This window comes from Orycteropus afer, unplaced genomic scaffold (assembly GCF_000298275.1).
Source record: "Orycteropus afer afer isolate SDZICR_OR568_19922 unplaced genomic scaffold, OryAfe1.0 scaffold00099, whole genome shotgun sequence".
NCBI classification, from domain to species: Eukaryota; Metazoa; Chordata; class Mammalia; order Tubulidentata; family Orycteropodidae; genus Orycteropus; species Orycteropus afer.
Window position 1 is genome coordinate 7,808,861 of NW_006921686.1, and position 15,466 is coordinate 7,824,326.

General features: G+C 58.2%; 1 protein-coding gene across 1 annotated transcript; it reads left to right on the plus strand.

The window, feature by feature from the left end:
• Positions 1-3,996: 3,996 nt before the first annotated feature.
• Positions 3,997-10,486, plus strand: ERF (ETS2 repressor factor). Its single transcript, XM_007942935.2, has 4 exons — positions 3,997-4,018; positions 8,395-8,629; positions 8,978-9,093; positions 9,189-10,486. The coding sequence occupies exons 1-4, from the start codon at positions 3,997-3,999 to the stop codon at positions 10,484-10,486; spliced, it is 1,671 nt and encodes a 556-aa protein (XP_007941126.1).
• The last annotated feature ends 4,980 nt before the right edge of the window (positions 10,487-15,466 follow it).

The window sequence follows — 15,466 nt, forward strand, 5'->3', positions numbered from 1 at the left end:
CCGTTGAGTTGATTCCAACTCACAGCAACCCAAGGGACAGAGTAGAACTGTCCCATAGGATTTCCAAAGCTATAACCTTTACAGAAGCAGACTGCCTCATCTTCCTCCCACAGAGCAGCTGGTGGGTTCAACCATTAACCTTTCAGTTAGCTGCCGAGCACTTAAACACTGTGCCACTAGGATTCCTTTCCTTGGAAACCCTATGGGGTGATTCTACTCTGTCCCCTTGGGGTTGCTATGAGTTGGAATTGACTCAACGGCAGTGGGTTTTTGGCTTTGGTACCTGTGAATGGGACCTTGTTTGGAAATGGGGTCTTTGCACTTGTTACCAGTTTAGTTCACTTGCGGTTCTACTGGAGGATGCTGGGTTCTGATCCTACATGGTTGATGTCCTTATGGAAGAGAAGACACACAGGGGGAAGACAGCCACGTAAAGACAGAGGCAGAGAATGGAGTGATCTCCAGCTCAAAGAATCCCAAAGATTACCAACCATCGCCAGAAGGGAAGAGAGAACACGCACGCATTCTCCCTCAGAGCCTTCTGAAGGAATCAAAATGGCTGACACTCTGATTTGGGTTCTTAGCCTTCAAAACTGCGAGATGATCAATTTCAGTCCTTATAAACCATCCAAAGTGTGACACTTAGTTATAGCAGCTGCAGGAAACGCAGGGTGTTCGACATAATAACGGTGGAATTCATCATTCCTGGGGGTGGGTCTTGGTGTTCAGGAGGCAACTGTACTATCCCAGAGGGACCACATTTCTGTGGTGTAGTCACAATGGGTGCAGTTACAATGGGTGTGGACAGGTTTGCACAAACCCCAGGAGGTCATGCTGCCTAGGGGACATCATCAGGGATTCACATTCTGTATGTATGGATGGTTTGCTTATGACGAATCGCCACTCCTGGTTGTATTTCACATGACCGAGCTGCCCAACTGGGCCAGGTGGAATTATGCTATCCTCTATACCCACATTCAGGAGCTCTGGTGGTGTAGTGCCTAGGGTACTTGACTGCTAACCAGAAGGCTGGCGGTTCAAACCCACCAGCCACTCCTTGGAAGGAAGGTTGGGCAATCTACTTCCATAGTGATACTGCCTTGGAAACCCAGGGAGGGGTCTCTGTGAGTCAGATCTGACTTGACGGCAGTGAGTTTTACATCCACGTTCACACCATCGGTGTCCAGCATTTATTGCATACTTAATTCAACCAAAAACCAAACCCACTGCCATCGAGTTGATTCTGACTCACAGCACCCCTAGAGGACAGAGTAGAACTGCCCCACTGGGTTTCCAACGCTGTCAATCTCTGCAGAAGCAGAGTGCCTCATCTTTCTGCAGTGGAGGGGCTGATGGGTTCAAACTGCCGACCTTAGCAGCCAAATGCTTTAAGCACTGTGCCATCAGAGGTCCTCATACTTACTTCACATCCCCTATCACAATAACCTTATTCTGTAGACTCTGTTAATGTTCCCATTTTACAGCTGAGGAAAGCTGAGAGTCAGATGTAAACCCGTTTGTCCATGTCAGATAGGAAGTACCAGAGCTATTACAGGTCACTGGGGCTGTTATATATCGGTTAATCTATGAAACTTTGAATTCTCTTGTTTTGCAAAAAATAAAGAGGTAGTATGGTATAGTTGCAGGAGCTCTGGTAGCACAGTGCCTAAGGCACTTGACTGCTAACCAGAAGGCTGGCAGTTCAAACCCACCAGCCACTCCTTGGAAGGAAGGTTGGGCAATCTACTTCTGTAGTGATGCAGCCTCGGAAACCCAAGGAGTGGTCACTATGAGTCAGGTCTGACGCGACGGCACATAACAATAACAACATGGTAGAGTGGCAGGTCCCTGGGTGGCACAAGTGGTTTGCACTCGCCTATTAAGGGAAAGGTTGGTGGCTCTGGTGGCATTTGGCTGCTATCAGAAGGTCAGTGGTTCAAACCCACCAGCTGCTCCACGGAAGGAAGATGAGATGATCTACTTTGGTAAAGATTTACCGTCTTGGAAACCCAATGGGGATCGCTATGAGTTGGAATCGACTTGATGGCAGTGAGTTTGGTTTGGTTTAATGGCACCGTGGAAGAAAAGTCTGGCAACTGATTTCATTAAGACTGCAGGCAGAAAACCCCATGGAGCAGTTGTATAGAATCATCATGAGTCAGAATCAATTCAATGGCAGCGTGCTGTTGGTTTTGAAAGCGTAATGGTTAAGAATCGTGGTTAGAATGAGGTGGATCTGGGTTACAGTCCTGGCTCCAATATTTCCTGGCTGTATGAATTTGACCGACTGATTCCTCCTCTCAGTGCCTCATTTTCTTAATCTGTAATGGCCATAAAAACCAACCCACCTACCCACTGCCATCCAGTCAATTCTGATTCCTAGAGACCCTATACACCGGATAACTATAGCAACTCTTCTTAATGGAATTTGTGAAGATTAAATAAAATGTTCAGATAGTGCTTGACCCAACTTGATTAGAATTTGGGCGCTGTTATAATACCAATGATGATGATGGTGGGGACTGATGGACTACACGGCTCCCAGAGGGTTACAGTACCTGTACTGTCCGTAGGCAAGGTTACATAATTCCCCAGGGGGGTGCCAGTTCCCTGGAGGCCTTGGTGTCTCCAAGGAGGAGGTCTGAGACTGGCTGAGGTTCTAGTGAGGACGGGTCTACTGATGGAGGCTGGGCTTGAAGCTCTAAGAACCCAAGCCCTCCCAGTGGCCTGTCTATCTTGTTGCTCCTCTGGCTGCCACACTCCACTCCTCTGGTACCTCACAGTCCTTCTGTAGGCTTCCGTTTGTCCTCTACCCTGCTGCCAGCTCCCTGCCTCCATCTGATCCGCGTGTTCTGATTTCCTGTTCCCGGAGTCTCAGGCTTCATCCATCCCTCCCTCCGGGCCACCACCGGAGAGTAGACTTAACACTTCCCTACGCTCTGGCCTTCATCCTTAAGCCCTGCTTTCCTCTCTCCTAGCGACCCCCCAGTGCCCTGTGGGAGCACACTTGTTCAGACTTTGGCCGCCCCCTCGCATCCTGGCCCCACCTCCGGAACCCCCTGCCCCAGGGGTGGAGGTGGAGGTACCTCCGGCGCCAGCCGTCTCCCCAGGACAGCTGCAGCTTGGGGCTGGGGTGGGGGGGCTCCCAAATGCATTCTTTCTGGTCACTTCCTCCCCAGCTGGGACTGGGGCTATCAGGAAGGCCAAGACCCCATCCTCAGAGGAGCGGAGGGTACAGCCACCTCCCCATTTCCGATGCTGGGAAATGCTTCCCACCCATTCCACCCCACCCCTGGACAGCTGCCCCCACTCAAGTCTCAGGATTGGGGGCCAGAGTGAGGCCAGTCTGGGAAATACAGAGGTCTTGGTCACCCTCCAAGGTCCTGACCCGCCCCCCGGCAGAGACGATTGGCCTTATCCCAAAAGGTGCATGCCTCCTCTCCATAAAAGTTTCTCACTTCATTTAGAATGGCCCCCCCACCCCCGACACCTCTTACGAGCCCCCAAAAGAAACTCTGGATCCCGCGTAGGCAGGAGAGGAGGAGGGGCGGTAGGTCGCGAGTTCCGAGGACTTAAGTTATCCGCAGACTTGGAGCCTCGGGAAAGGGTCATGACCCCCGAGACCCTATCGCACCCTTGCCCCCTCATTCCTCCCTCCCCAGCCGCGCGGCCCCTTTAAGCTCAGAGCCGGCCGGTCCTCAGTGGCTGCTAGCCGGCGAGTGTGTGTCTATGTGTGTGTGAGTGTGCGCGGGGAGGGGGCGGGCGCAGTGTCGCCATGGCGACGCGGCGGTGACGTCGCCGGCCGGGGGGCGTGGGCGTCCCGGCCCCGGAGTGCGATATTAACCCGGGAGGCGGTGGCGGGGAGGGGAGAGGCTCTGAGAGGCGAGGCCGGGTGAGGCGGCGAGGGCGGCCCGACGGGCACAGGACGGGACGGGGCAGCGCGGGTGCCGGGAGCCGCGGCCCGGAGTAGGGGCGCCTCGCCCCGGGCCCCCAAACATGAAGACCCCGGCGGACACAGGTAGGGGCGGGGGCAGCACGTGTAGGGACTTGTTGCCCCGGGAGACCGGGTGGAGAAACTTTGGGGGGGGGCTGAAGGGGCTTGGGGGAGCCCGAGTGGCCCCCAGTTCTGGGGAACCCCTAGCACGCGAGACCTGTTGCTTCTCGCGGCGCGAGCGGGGGGATGTTGCCTGGGACCCCCAATTCCTGGCTGAGTGGTACGGGTGTTGCAGGTCCTGGTTCTCTCTCGCTGCCCAAAACCCGCAAGCTGGGCTCTACCCTACTGCCAGGATCACAGGGGTGGCGGGGTCCTTCCTCCTCGCCACTCTGTCACGTTGCACTCTGGGGGCCGGGACGTGTGCTGTGTCGGCGGGGGGAGGCTCTTCACGGGGCCCGCTATCCCCAGTCCCTCTTTGCGCGGTCCAGCCCGTGACCTTCACGGCGGCGCTTGCCCCGCACCGGGTTGGTGGGGATACGGGATGGCCTCTGGGAGAAGAGCGTGAGTGGGGAGCTCGGGACTTGGGGGGGGTCCAGGCTACGCCGCCCCTCCCCCGCCCGGCTCCGCCGGCTCCGCGCTCCCCCGCCCGCGGGGAGTCGCAAAGTTCCAAAGCGCAGCCCGAACGTTCGAAAAAGGAACTTTTTGTTTCCGACCTTAGAACGCGCGGCTTTAAGGTGGTTCCGGGGGAGACGTGGGTATCCTCCTCCCGTGCCGCCGGGGGCCTCGGGTTGAGGAGGGTGGGGAAGGTGGAGGGGGGAACGCGGAGGCTCCCTCCCTCGTCCCCCTCCTGTATCCAGCTCGTCTTCTTCGGCGGCCGCCGGTCTTTTTCTCTCCGCCTCTCTCTTCCCCGCCAACTTGCTCCTCCTTAAGGGGCCAAGGTTCCCCTCCCCCCCCTCGGTCGACGGGCGGGGGGCAGCGGGATTAACCCCCCTCCCACTCGGACTTTCCCCCTTTCCCTCCCCCGCCGCCCCTGTGCGCGCGCGGGCTGGACTTTGCGCCGGGGCGCGCTTGGGGGGAGGGGTCCCAGCCGCCCCCTGCCCGTCTACCCCGTCGGAATCCGGCCTGGGGCGGGGACGGGGGAGGGGGAAGGGGGCCGGGCGCCGCTGTTCAAACTTGTTTCCTTTCCCCGGCGGCGGCCGGGACTAGGGCTCCTGTGTGCGGGTGTGTGCCCCGACCGGCCCACCCACCCCCCTGCTCGGCGGGTGGGGGCGGCTCTTAAAGGGCTCTGGGCCCAGCTCCGGAGCCTGGGGATTGGGACAGAGGAAGGGGACTGGGGGTGGGGCAGGGGTGCGGAGTGCTGTAGGGTCAGTCACGTGCGTATCGCTTATTCCGCGGCTCCCACAGCCTCCCAGGCCGCTGGGCCCTGGGGGCAGCAGGAGCCTCTGCTAGTCGGAGGAAGGGGCCGGGGGGCCGAGGCGCCCAGACAACCCCGCCTCATTTTCTCTCCCCACTGCGGGCCTTCGCCTGGTGGGACCGGCTGGGCCACTCCCCCAGCCCTGTCTAGGGGCTGAGCCGTGTGTGGGCTCCCAGGCTGGGGGAAAGGGCGGCAGCCTGGAGTGGTCTCCTAATCGGTCCATCAGTTTGTCGGACTCCTGGCCGGCTGCTGCGCGCCTTGCATCCGAGCCTCCATCCCGGCCCCTCTCTCCTCTGCCTCGGCTGTTTCCCACTTCCTGTTTTCTTCCCGACTCTGGCGCCATCGAGGGCTGCCTGGAGTGGGGGAGGTGGTGGGGGCCACCAGGAGGCTGGCGTGTTCTTTCTCTAGCACCACTCCTCCCTTCCGACCCCCATGGCCCCTTAACAAAGTTGAGGCAGTCACCTGCAGTTGGGGTGTCAGAAGTTCCGCTGCCCAGGTTTTAAGTGCCTGAGAGAATCCCTGCCCCACCTTTGTGGGACCCAGGTGTGCCTTTTGGGACGCGGCCATCCAGGCCTTTCCTGTTTGTCTGTTGCTATCTCTACACCCTGTCTCTCAAATTCCTGGACCTCTTTCTGTTTCGGCTGCTCTCCCCCTGCTTCACTGTACCCCCATGACCCAGAAGTCCTGCACCCAGAAGCTTTCTTGGTGCAGTCCGTGTATTTTCCTGCCATAGCACGTGGACGCATACAACATACTCACTCAGGCTCCCCCATGCCCGTGCCTGGCTCCTGGCTCCAAGGCCTGGGGAACAGAGCCCCATTGAGACACCCTGACGTCACCCCCCCTTCATTCTCTCTACTAAAGCCGGGAACAGGCCCTCATGTATGCTGTGTCCGATGAGGAAAGCCGGTGTTGGGGTGGGTCTGAAAGTGGGGAGGGCCCCTGCCAGGAGTGGGAGCCAGGGTCCTGACCCTGTGGGGTTGTTTGAGGAGGGGGGTTTACAAGGGGGCCTGGGACAGCTCCCGGAATGCGGCTTGAGGCCTTTCCAGAGCCCCCCCCTTTCTGAGTTCCCTTTGTGTTGCATGTAGTCTCTCTCACTCACTCCCTCTCTTCTGCAAAGTTTATTTTTAGCCTCCTGCTCCCCCGCTCCCAGGACTGTCGCTGCACACACGTTGCCTGGTTACCGGGACACGGAGGCTGGGGCGGGTGGGCTGGGATGGGTGGCTTTAATTTTGGGGGAGGGTGGAAGTCAGCACCCCCACACACACCCCCAGACACTGTCTCAAGGGTTTCTACCCCCCTGCTGGGTTTGGAAGCCCAGTTGGGGCTTAAGTGGGAGTAGCATGGAGCTTGGGGGCCCTCAGGGGAACAGGGAGCTTTTGGGAGGGGGCTGGAAGGAACATGGACTTGGTGGCTTGGTCATCTGGGTTCCCAAGGGTCTCTGGGCTCAGGGAGATTCTGGGGCCTGGGTTCCTTAAAGGGTGAGGATTCAGAGTGAACACCTGGATTGTCAAGGTGGGGGGATGCTGGAGTCCCTGGAAGGGATTGTCAGGGACTGTTACTTCTGAGTGGCGCACGGGTTGCTGGTACAGAGACCTGGGTCTGTGACCAGCTGCCAGTCGTATCTTTGGAGTCCTGAGGATTGAGGCTGGGACTTCTGAATGGCCCAGGACCTGATCTTCCCAGGGCCTGGAGTGAGGGCCTGGATTCCTGAGGCAATTAGAGTAAGATATGGATTTGGAGGGGTTGGTCCCTGTGGAAACAGGAACTGCTGTTCTCTGGTGTTCCCAAGGGGAAGGGTCATCCTCTGTTGGATTGTAGACTGGGTGGAGTCTTTGGGGAAAGCTCAGTGTTGCCTGGAGGCCTGGTTGGTTACCTGCTTGAGCTGAGGCCAAGGGAGAGTGGCTGGACCCATGCAGCCCGCTGGGACTTGGGACCCCAGCTTGTCTTCATCTGTCCACCTTGGCCTTCTCTCTAGTGGCACCAGGGCCCCTGCCCTGCCTGCCTGCCTCCCTCTCTCCCTCCCTCCTTCCCTTCCTCCCTTCCCTCCTCCCACCCCTCCATTACCGGCTGCCTAGTGCTGAATTATTGATAGCCCCTGATTACCCGGGGGTTTGGGAAATGACAGCAACCGCAGCCCCCCCACCCCAGGCTGCCCACCCTCTCCAGGGACCAGCCAGCCCACCACCAACCTCTAGCCAAGGTTAATGCTGGGGGCGGGCGGGCAGGTGGGCAGGGGAGAAGCCTGAGGGTGGGCAGGCCAAAGGGAGAAGAGGGCTCCAGTGGTGGTGCCTGTTCAATGTCAAGGGCTGGGGGGGGGGGAGGGGGGAGGTGGCTCAGGCAGGCTGTGCCCGGATGCCTGGGTCTGGGGAGAGCCGTGCCGCATGGAGGGTCCAGGGCTTGGGGGGGCCGCTCTCAGACAGTCTGGGTTTTACTCTCCAGGGAAGACAAGAAGCCTCTGTGTGCAGGCGCTGACCTCATCGTCAACCAGTTACCCCACCCCTCCTGGTCCTTTTAAGAAAAAAAAAAAAATTCCTCTCAGGTCGTGGGGTGGGAGTGGGAGCTCCTGTCAAGTTGAGGGGGGTGACAGTATATGTTCCTAGGAGGGGACTGGAGGATCTGGGAGGGGGCAACTGGCTCTGAATGGGAGCCTGGTGAGTTCTAGGGGGGCTGCGCCCCAACCCGCCCGGCCACGTGTGTCTGTCCGCCGCCCCTTCCTGCCCCTCCTCCACTGGCAGCCCTGCCCGCCAGCCTGGCTTGGTGCCTGGCCCCCTGGCACTGGCCCCGGGACCCGCCGCCGATGGTTTCCTGTTTCTCCCGGTGTCGCCGGAGCAGGCTCCAGCTTCCCCTCCCCCCCAGCTCCCGTCTAGTCCCCCTCACGCACAGACAGACAAACACTGTCTCCTGCTAACCCAGGTCCTGACTTGGTCACAGCCAGACGGATTTCCCCACATCGAGGGTGGGGTGGGAGGTGGACACTGGGGTAAGACCCAGAGCCCGGACTTGGCGGCCTGACCTGGGGCCACTCCCCTGCCTCTGTCCCCAGGGTTTGCTTTCCCGGATTGGGCCTACAAGCCTGAGTCGTCCCCCGGCTCGCGGCAGATCCAGCTGTGGCACTTTATCTTGGAGCTGCTGCGGAAGGAGGAGTACCAGGGTGTCATCGCCTGGCAGGGGGACTACGGGGAGTTCGTCATCAAGGACCCTGACGAGGTGGCTCGGCTCTGGGGCGTCCGCAAGTGCAAGCCCCAGATGAATTACGACAAGCTGAGCCGGGCCCTGCGGTGAGAAGAGCTAGAGGCCAGTGGGCAGAGGTCCTCACTTGTTGGGGTGTTGGGGAGCCCCTGATTCATGGGAACAGGCTTTGGGTGTGACTACTGGCACTGCCGTATTCTAGTGAGACCTTGGGCAAATCTTAAGCCTTGTCTGGGCCCATTTGTAATGGAGGGATGTTCTGAGGACAGAATCTATGGGTGCGGTCTCTTGCCTGGCCCAGACGAAAGAAGAGATAGTCCTCACCCTCGGGGAACTTGATTTCTCTCAAGTGGCCTGTGTGTCGTGGGTACCTTTTGTGAGCAGCCCCTAAGCATATGCCAACTGCCCGTGCCAACTGTGTCTTTTTGCACCCAAAGGTATTATTACAACAAACGTATTCTGCATAAGACCAAGGGGAAACGGTTCACCTACAAGTTCAACTTCAACAAACTGGTGCTGGTTAATTACCCTTTCATTGACGTGGGGTTGGCTGGTGAGTCCAGGGGCTGGTGGGTGTGGCCTTGGAGGGAGGAGAAGGTCTGGGTCTTGTCTGCCCATGGCCTTGACATCGAGTCTCCCTTCTGCTAGGGGGTGCAGTGCCCCAGAGCGCCCCACCAGTACCGTCAGGCGGCAGCCATTTCCGCTTCCCTCCCTCAACGCCCTCCGAGGTGCTGTCCCCCACTGAGGACCCCCGCTCACCACCTGCCTGCTCTTCATCTTCATCCTCCCTCTTCTCGGCTGTGGTCGCCCGCCGCCTGGGTCGTGGCTCGGTCAGTGACTGTAGTGATGGCACGTCAGAGCTGGAGGAGCCACTGGGAGAGGACCCCCGGGCCCGACCACCTGGCCCTCCGGAGCTGGGTGCCTTCCGTGGCCCCCCACTGGCCCGCCTGCCCCACGACCCTGGTGTCTTTCGAGTCTACCCTCGGCCCCGAGGTGGTCCTGAGCCCCTCAGCCCCTTCCCTGTGTCGCCCCTGCCTGGGCCTGGCTCTCTGCTGCCCCCTCAGCTGTCTCCGGCCCTGCCTATGACGCCCACCCACCTGGCCTACACACCCTCACCCACCTTGAGCCCTATGTACCCTGGTGGCGGCGGGGGCCCCAGTGGTTCAGGGGGAGGCTCACACTTCTCCTTCAGCCCTGAGGACATGAAACGGTACCTGCAGGCCCACACCCAAAGTGTCTACAACTACCACCTCAGTCCCCGCGCCTTCCTACACTACCCGGGGCTGGTAGTGCCCCAACCCCAGCGCCCTGACAAGTGCCCGCTGCCGCCCATGGCACCCGAGACCCCACCGGTCCCCTCCTCGGCCTCTTCCTCCTCCTCCTCCTCCTCCTCCTCCCCATTCAAGTTTAAGCTCCAGCCGCCTCCTCTTGGACGCCGGCAGCGGGCAGCGGGGGAGAAGGCCCCCGTGGGCTCTGACAAGCCCAGTGTCGGTGGCGGCGTTGGCAGCGGTGGCCCAGGCCGGCTGGGTGAGGGGGCGGGGGCGTTGGCACCACCGCCACCACCGCCCCAGATCAAGGTGGAGCCTATCTCAGAAGGTGAATCGGAGGAGGTGGAGGTGACTGACATCAGTGATGAGGATGAAGAAGATGGGGAGGTATTCAAGACACCCCGCGCCCCGCCTGCGCCCCCCAAGCCTGACCCGGGCGAGGCACCTGGGGCAGCCCAGTGCATGCCTCTCAAGCTGCGATTTAAGCGGCGCTGGAGTGAAGACTGTCGCCTGGAGGGGGGTGGGGGCACCGCCGGTGGCCTGGAGGATGAGGGTGAGGACAAGAAGGTGCGTGGGGAGGGGCCCGGGGAGGCCGGGGGGCCCCTCACCCCAAGACGGGTGAGCTCTGACCTCCAGCACGCCACGGCCCAGCTCTCCCTGGAGCCCCGTGATTCCTGAGGGCTGTGGGCCGGGGACAGAGTCCCCTCCCCCTATGCTTTTGCTGCCTTAACCGCCCCCCCAAAAAATGCCCTGGAGGTGAGGCCAGCTCTAGACCCTTTCCTGCCTCCTATTTCTTCCACCTTTTGTATAAAACTTACTTTTTTTTTTTTTTTTAAACGGTGGGGGTGGGTGGGTGCCCAGGGCTGTCTCCTTTCTGTGGGTTTCTAAGCTCCCGGGCAAAGTGATGGGAGGGAGGGAGGGAGAGGTTGGGGAGGTAAGGGGGCCGCCTCCATTCTGGGGAATTTTTATTTGAACCGAGGCTTTGGCCTCAACACCCAGGAACTTTTTTTATTACAATCGCTTAGGAAATAAAGCCGTGTTGCCCTGTCCTCTGCCTCTCACACCTCTCCCCTCTGCCCCAGCTGGTCCCAGCCCCAACCCTGTCTTCCCTGCCCCTCCAGGGGCCATGAGTGCCTGGGTTTCTCGTACCCCCACAAGGTCGTAGGAGGGGAGGGAGGGACAATTACATGATGAACCAAAAATTCCATGGGGGGTTGTGGGGGGCGGAGGAGGGTGAGGGGTACCACCCATGGGCCACAGAGCTCTATAAGTGCCTGCTAGTCCTCTCCCATTTCCCACCCAGCACCAGTCCGACCCCTTCCCCCCCAGCTGCTCCTAGTTCTGGCCCATGGGCAGGTGGGTGGGGGGGTAGGAAAAAGGGGGTACCCTGAAACCAAACTGGAAGCCCCCTCTGCCTCCCAGCTGGGGCTCCTGGGGTGGGGTGTAAGGGGGCTGTGGTCAAGCCTTATTCTGTATTGGGGATGGGGGGGCGGGAGGTAGGGAGGGGCTGCTGGAGAATGTATCCAAAACAATAAAACTTTGGACCTTTTGAGGTGGTGGTTTGTCATGGGTATAGGCATTACAGGGTCACAGCGATGGCTTGATTCTCAGCAATAGGGGACTGCACTGGCCTACATGAGAAGGGGGCCTGGCTGGCCTGAGATGGGTCAAATCCGGGCCTGATGATTCAGGTCCTAGCAAACTCTGGCCCCGTATCTGACTCTGCCTTTATTCCATGGGGACCTACTTGACCTGGAAAGTGCTTTAGATTCATGGCTGCCACCCTGTCACTGTTGCTCTTCTGGTCACCTGAAATGCCCTTCGTCTCTGGCTTTGAGTCCTCATACCCCCAGGTCCCTAGTGAGGGCCAGGGAGTGCATTTGCACCCGTCTAGCATCCTGCCCACATGTCTCTCCTTAGGGCACTTCTAAGCTAATCTGGGACTCTCATAAGGTTTTCGGACCAATTTTTGCAGAAGTAGATGGCCTCATTCTCCTTCCCAGTCTTAAGTCCGGAAGCTCCACTGAAACCCATCTACCACGGGTGACCCTGCTGGTGTATGAAATACTGGTGGCAGAGCCTCTAGCCTCACAGCAATACACAAGCCACCACAGTACGACAAACCGACGGGTGGTGGACAATAACCACAGTTGCCATTGAGTGACCTACTCAGTGCCCAGGATTGAGCTAGGGGCTGCCTTGCGTTATCTCCAGCATCCACCAAGGTAGGGGCAACCAATTCAGTTAAATGACTTGCCCAAGGCCATGAGGCTGTAGGAAGCAGAGCCAGGACTACAGATCTGTCCCTAAAGCCCATGTTCTTTGAACATCTTTTGAGTACTCTCTGAAGCCAAGATGATTGGCTCAAGATCAGGGACCAAGGCTGAGGATCTGGGAGGTGGGCTCATTAAGCTAGAAACCAGAATCGTTGAGCTCTGTAGGATCAGAGAGAAAATAGTCAAAAATCCAGGCTGGAAGTTTCCTTAGAGACAGGCCCAACCCCTTGCTCAGTGCAGGTGTGCTCCCTGAGGCCCAGAGAAGGGAAGGGGTTTCCCCAAGGCCATGGAATTTTGGGCTTAGGGCCCAAGGGGGGAAGGAACATTGAGCAACTGCTTCCTTCCATTCTCCTTTAAGCCTCGTCTGCCAGCCCAGGGTGGGTGGTCCCAGATAGTGGTTGGTGGTGAGGAGCAGCCAGGGCTGGGGTACTGGCGGCCTGCGGGCAACTGCTCCCTCTCCTGGGTGATGTAAGTCATTCCCTGGGGTGGGGGCACCGGGAGAGGCTGTGCTGGGTTATTTCTGGAAGTTGGGCTGAGGCATGTCTCCTAGCAACACAGATGTAGCTGAGAAGTTACTGGCGGTAGGGTGATGAAGAAAGGGGGATGTCACTGGGGGGGGGGCGGGGAGTGGATAAGGACCCTTAGCTCTGAAGAGTGCCTTCAAAACACTGCTAACCAGGTCTAAAATGGAGTCAACTTTTCAGCTCCGAAATTGCTCTCCTGGTCAGACTGTGGTCCAACCAGCCTTCTTGTCCCAGATTCTTGATGAGGGGGGTGTCAGGTGGCATCTGGCCTTGACGACTTCAGCAGCTCCCCCAATCTTTAATGGCCCACTTAAATCCATTCACAGGCCTGAAATGCTAAGTTTCTACAAGACACCCTTGGTTCCTTCCATGTCCTCTTAAGTCTTTGGCTCCAAGTAGAAAGTGGGTTATGGTTGGTTTGTAATCCTTTATATAATTTATCCTATCAAAGAGTCCCTTTTCACACCTATAGCCTCCAACACCTCCATAGACCCCTAAAACATTTTCCTGATGCTTCTCAACCATTCCTCAAACTTTCAGGTCCCTCAGAGATCCCCTAGTCACCAGTTTCTCAGTCTCCCAAAGACCTTTTACAGTCCCTTCAAACGTCTCAACTTGTCCCCAATAACTGCACCCAGGTGTCTACATAGCCCATCTTCACCTCTCCACAGACTCCCCTCAAACCCTCCTGACATCCTTAAGACCCCTCAGAGAGACAACCCATCCTAGCACCTGTCCACGAACGTTCTCAGACCCTCCAAACATCCTGATAGATTCCATCAGATCTTTGCTCCTCAGGCTCCCAGAAACCCCAATCCCTTCGTTGGCGGTTGCCCACGCGGAGCCCACTGCGTATGTTCTGGCCGTTAAGTAACCGCTGCTACCCTGCCCTGCTCTACTGGCCTCGCCGGCCTTCTCGGCCCAGTCCCTAATAACACCATGTGTCTTGGGGCTTGGCTCAGATTTTTACTTTTCGATTTCGAGCTGCCGTCAGAGGGCAGCAGACGCTTGGCTAGGAAACTACAACTCCCAGAAACACCCTCTCTTAGCTGTGAGTGATGCAGCCACATACAATGAGAAAGAAACGAACGTGTCCGCGTTTTGCCTTCTGGATGGTGTAGTCCGAAAGTTTTAGCGGTAAACTCAATCTCCCAGGGGCCTGTGTCCATCTAGAATTGCAGTTAGGAACACAGTGATGGACCGGCTTCAGGAAACAGAACAGTTAGTATGAACTCCGGCTTGGATTAAAGTCAGGAGACTCCATTTCCCATCATTCCAGGAGGCGGGAGGGGCCAAAGGCGCTTTCACTCTAGTTGCAAATGTTGGGCGGGGTATGTGTGGGGGAAATCACTCACACTTGCACCCGCACCCGCACCCACACCCACACACTGTTCCCCAGAGTCCTTTGGGCCTACATTCCTTTCCCTTTAATCGGTAAATGGTGCGTACGCCTTGCAGCCAGCTTAACTGTTTTGGGCCCTCTATGATCCTGTAATTTGGGAAGGGGGAGGACGCAAAGCGCTGAATGAGGGTTCAAGACAAATTTTATTTCCAGCTCAGCTTTCTGGTGCGACATTTTAGAAAAAGTTCAGACTGGAGACTAGTGTTCTGAGAGACTTTGTTTCCCAAAACCGTTGGAAGGGGGACATTTCTCTTTTTCTTTTTGGTGTAAGGAAATCTGTAACTTGAGTGCTTGAACTCCATTTTCCAAATTCCCTGGTCGATTCTGGCACTTTCTTGGGTCCTGGGGGACGGAGAAGGAGGCGTTGAAACACACTTCAGATCTCCAGGGTATTGCCTTCTGTTAGCTTTCGTGCACACGCTCACGGTGGTATCCATTGGACTCCATTTCCCGGCAAGCGCCTGCGGTCCTGTCTCACAAAAGGGTCAGAATCCGGCCTGACCCAGAATGCTTCGGGCTCATAGTAACAACTTTTCTCTCCATCCCACCTCCCCACCCGACCCCGTCCATGGGGAGGCTACCTTGAACTTCAGTTCCCAGAAGCCACCACGCCTCCTGTAGCAACAGCTACGATACGACTACATTTCCCGACAGGAACTGCGGCCTAGCGTACAGGGGAGGGGGAGGGCGTTCCTGCTCCATTTCCTAGCCTACCTACGGAACTGCAGTATCCACTGGAACTGAGGAACCACACAGGACTCTGTTTCCCGGCGTGCTTTGAGAACTGCATTACATCCGCAATGCGGTGAAGGCGTGGCGACGACTCCATTTCCCAGTTTGCCCCACGGTTCGATGTCTACGAGTCCACGGGCGTCGAATCAATTTCCCAGTGTCCATCTGGTGCCAATATACACTATCAATACTAAGTGGGCTACTGGACTCCATTTCCCGTCATGCATGAGGTTTACTTCTCGCACAGCTCATTGACAGAGTGGCTGCTACTACGTTTTGGAGGCACCTCTTGAAGATAATGACTGTGGGACTCTGACTCTATTTCCCAAAGTGTTTCAGGTTCCGCCATCTGCAGTCGACCGATGGATTGCCCAGGGCTTTATTTCCCAGCGTGCAGCTGGACGCTTCGTCCCCGCCCTCTCCTCTGAGGCCTTTGCGGACTCCATTTCCCGGTGTACCACACGGCTCTCTGTACGGCCCGCGGGCCGAAGGCGGCGACAGCGACGCGCAAGGCAGGCGGACTGCATCTCCCGACGTGCCCCGAGGCGGGCCCTGGGCCGGAGTCCGAGCGGCGCGGCCTGGAGGAGGCCAGAGTCCTGAGGAGGCGGCGGCAGCAGCAGCGGAGGGGGCAGCCCGGGCAGCCCGAGCAGCCCGAGCCCCGTGTCCTGGGCCTGCGCTCGGCGCCATGAGCGGCGGCGGGCCTTCGGGGGGCGGCCCCGGGGGC

Coding starts and splice junctions, on each gene's coding strand:
- ERF (XM_007942935.2), top strand. CDS start 3,997: ATGAAGACCCCGGCGGACACAG. Junction 8,630..8,977: donor AAGCTGAGCCGGGCCCTGCG/GTGAGAAGAGCT, acceptor TTGCACCCAAAG/GTATTATTACAACAAACGTA. Junction 9,094..9,188: donor CATTGACGTGGGGTTGGCTG/GTGAGTCCAGGG, acceptor CCCTTCTGCTAG/GGGGTGCAGTGCCCCAGAGC.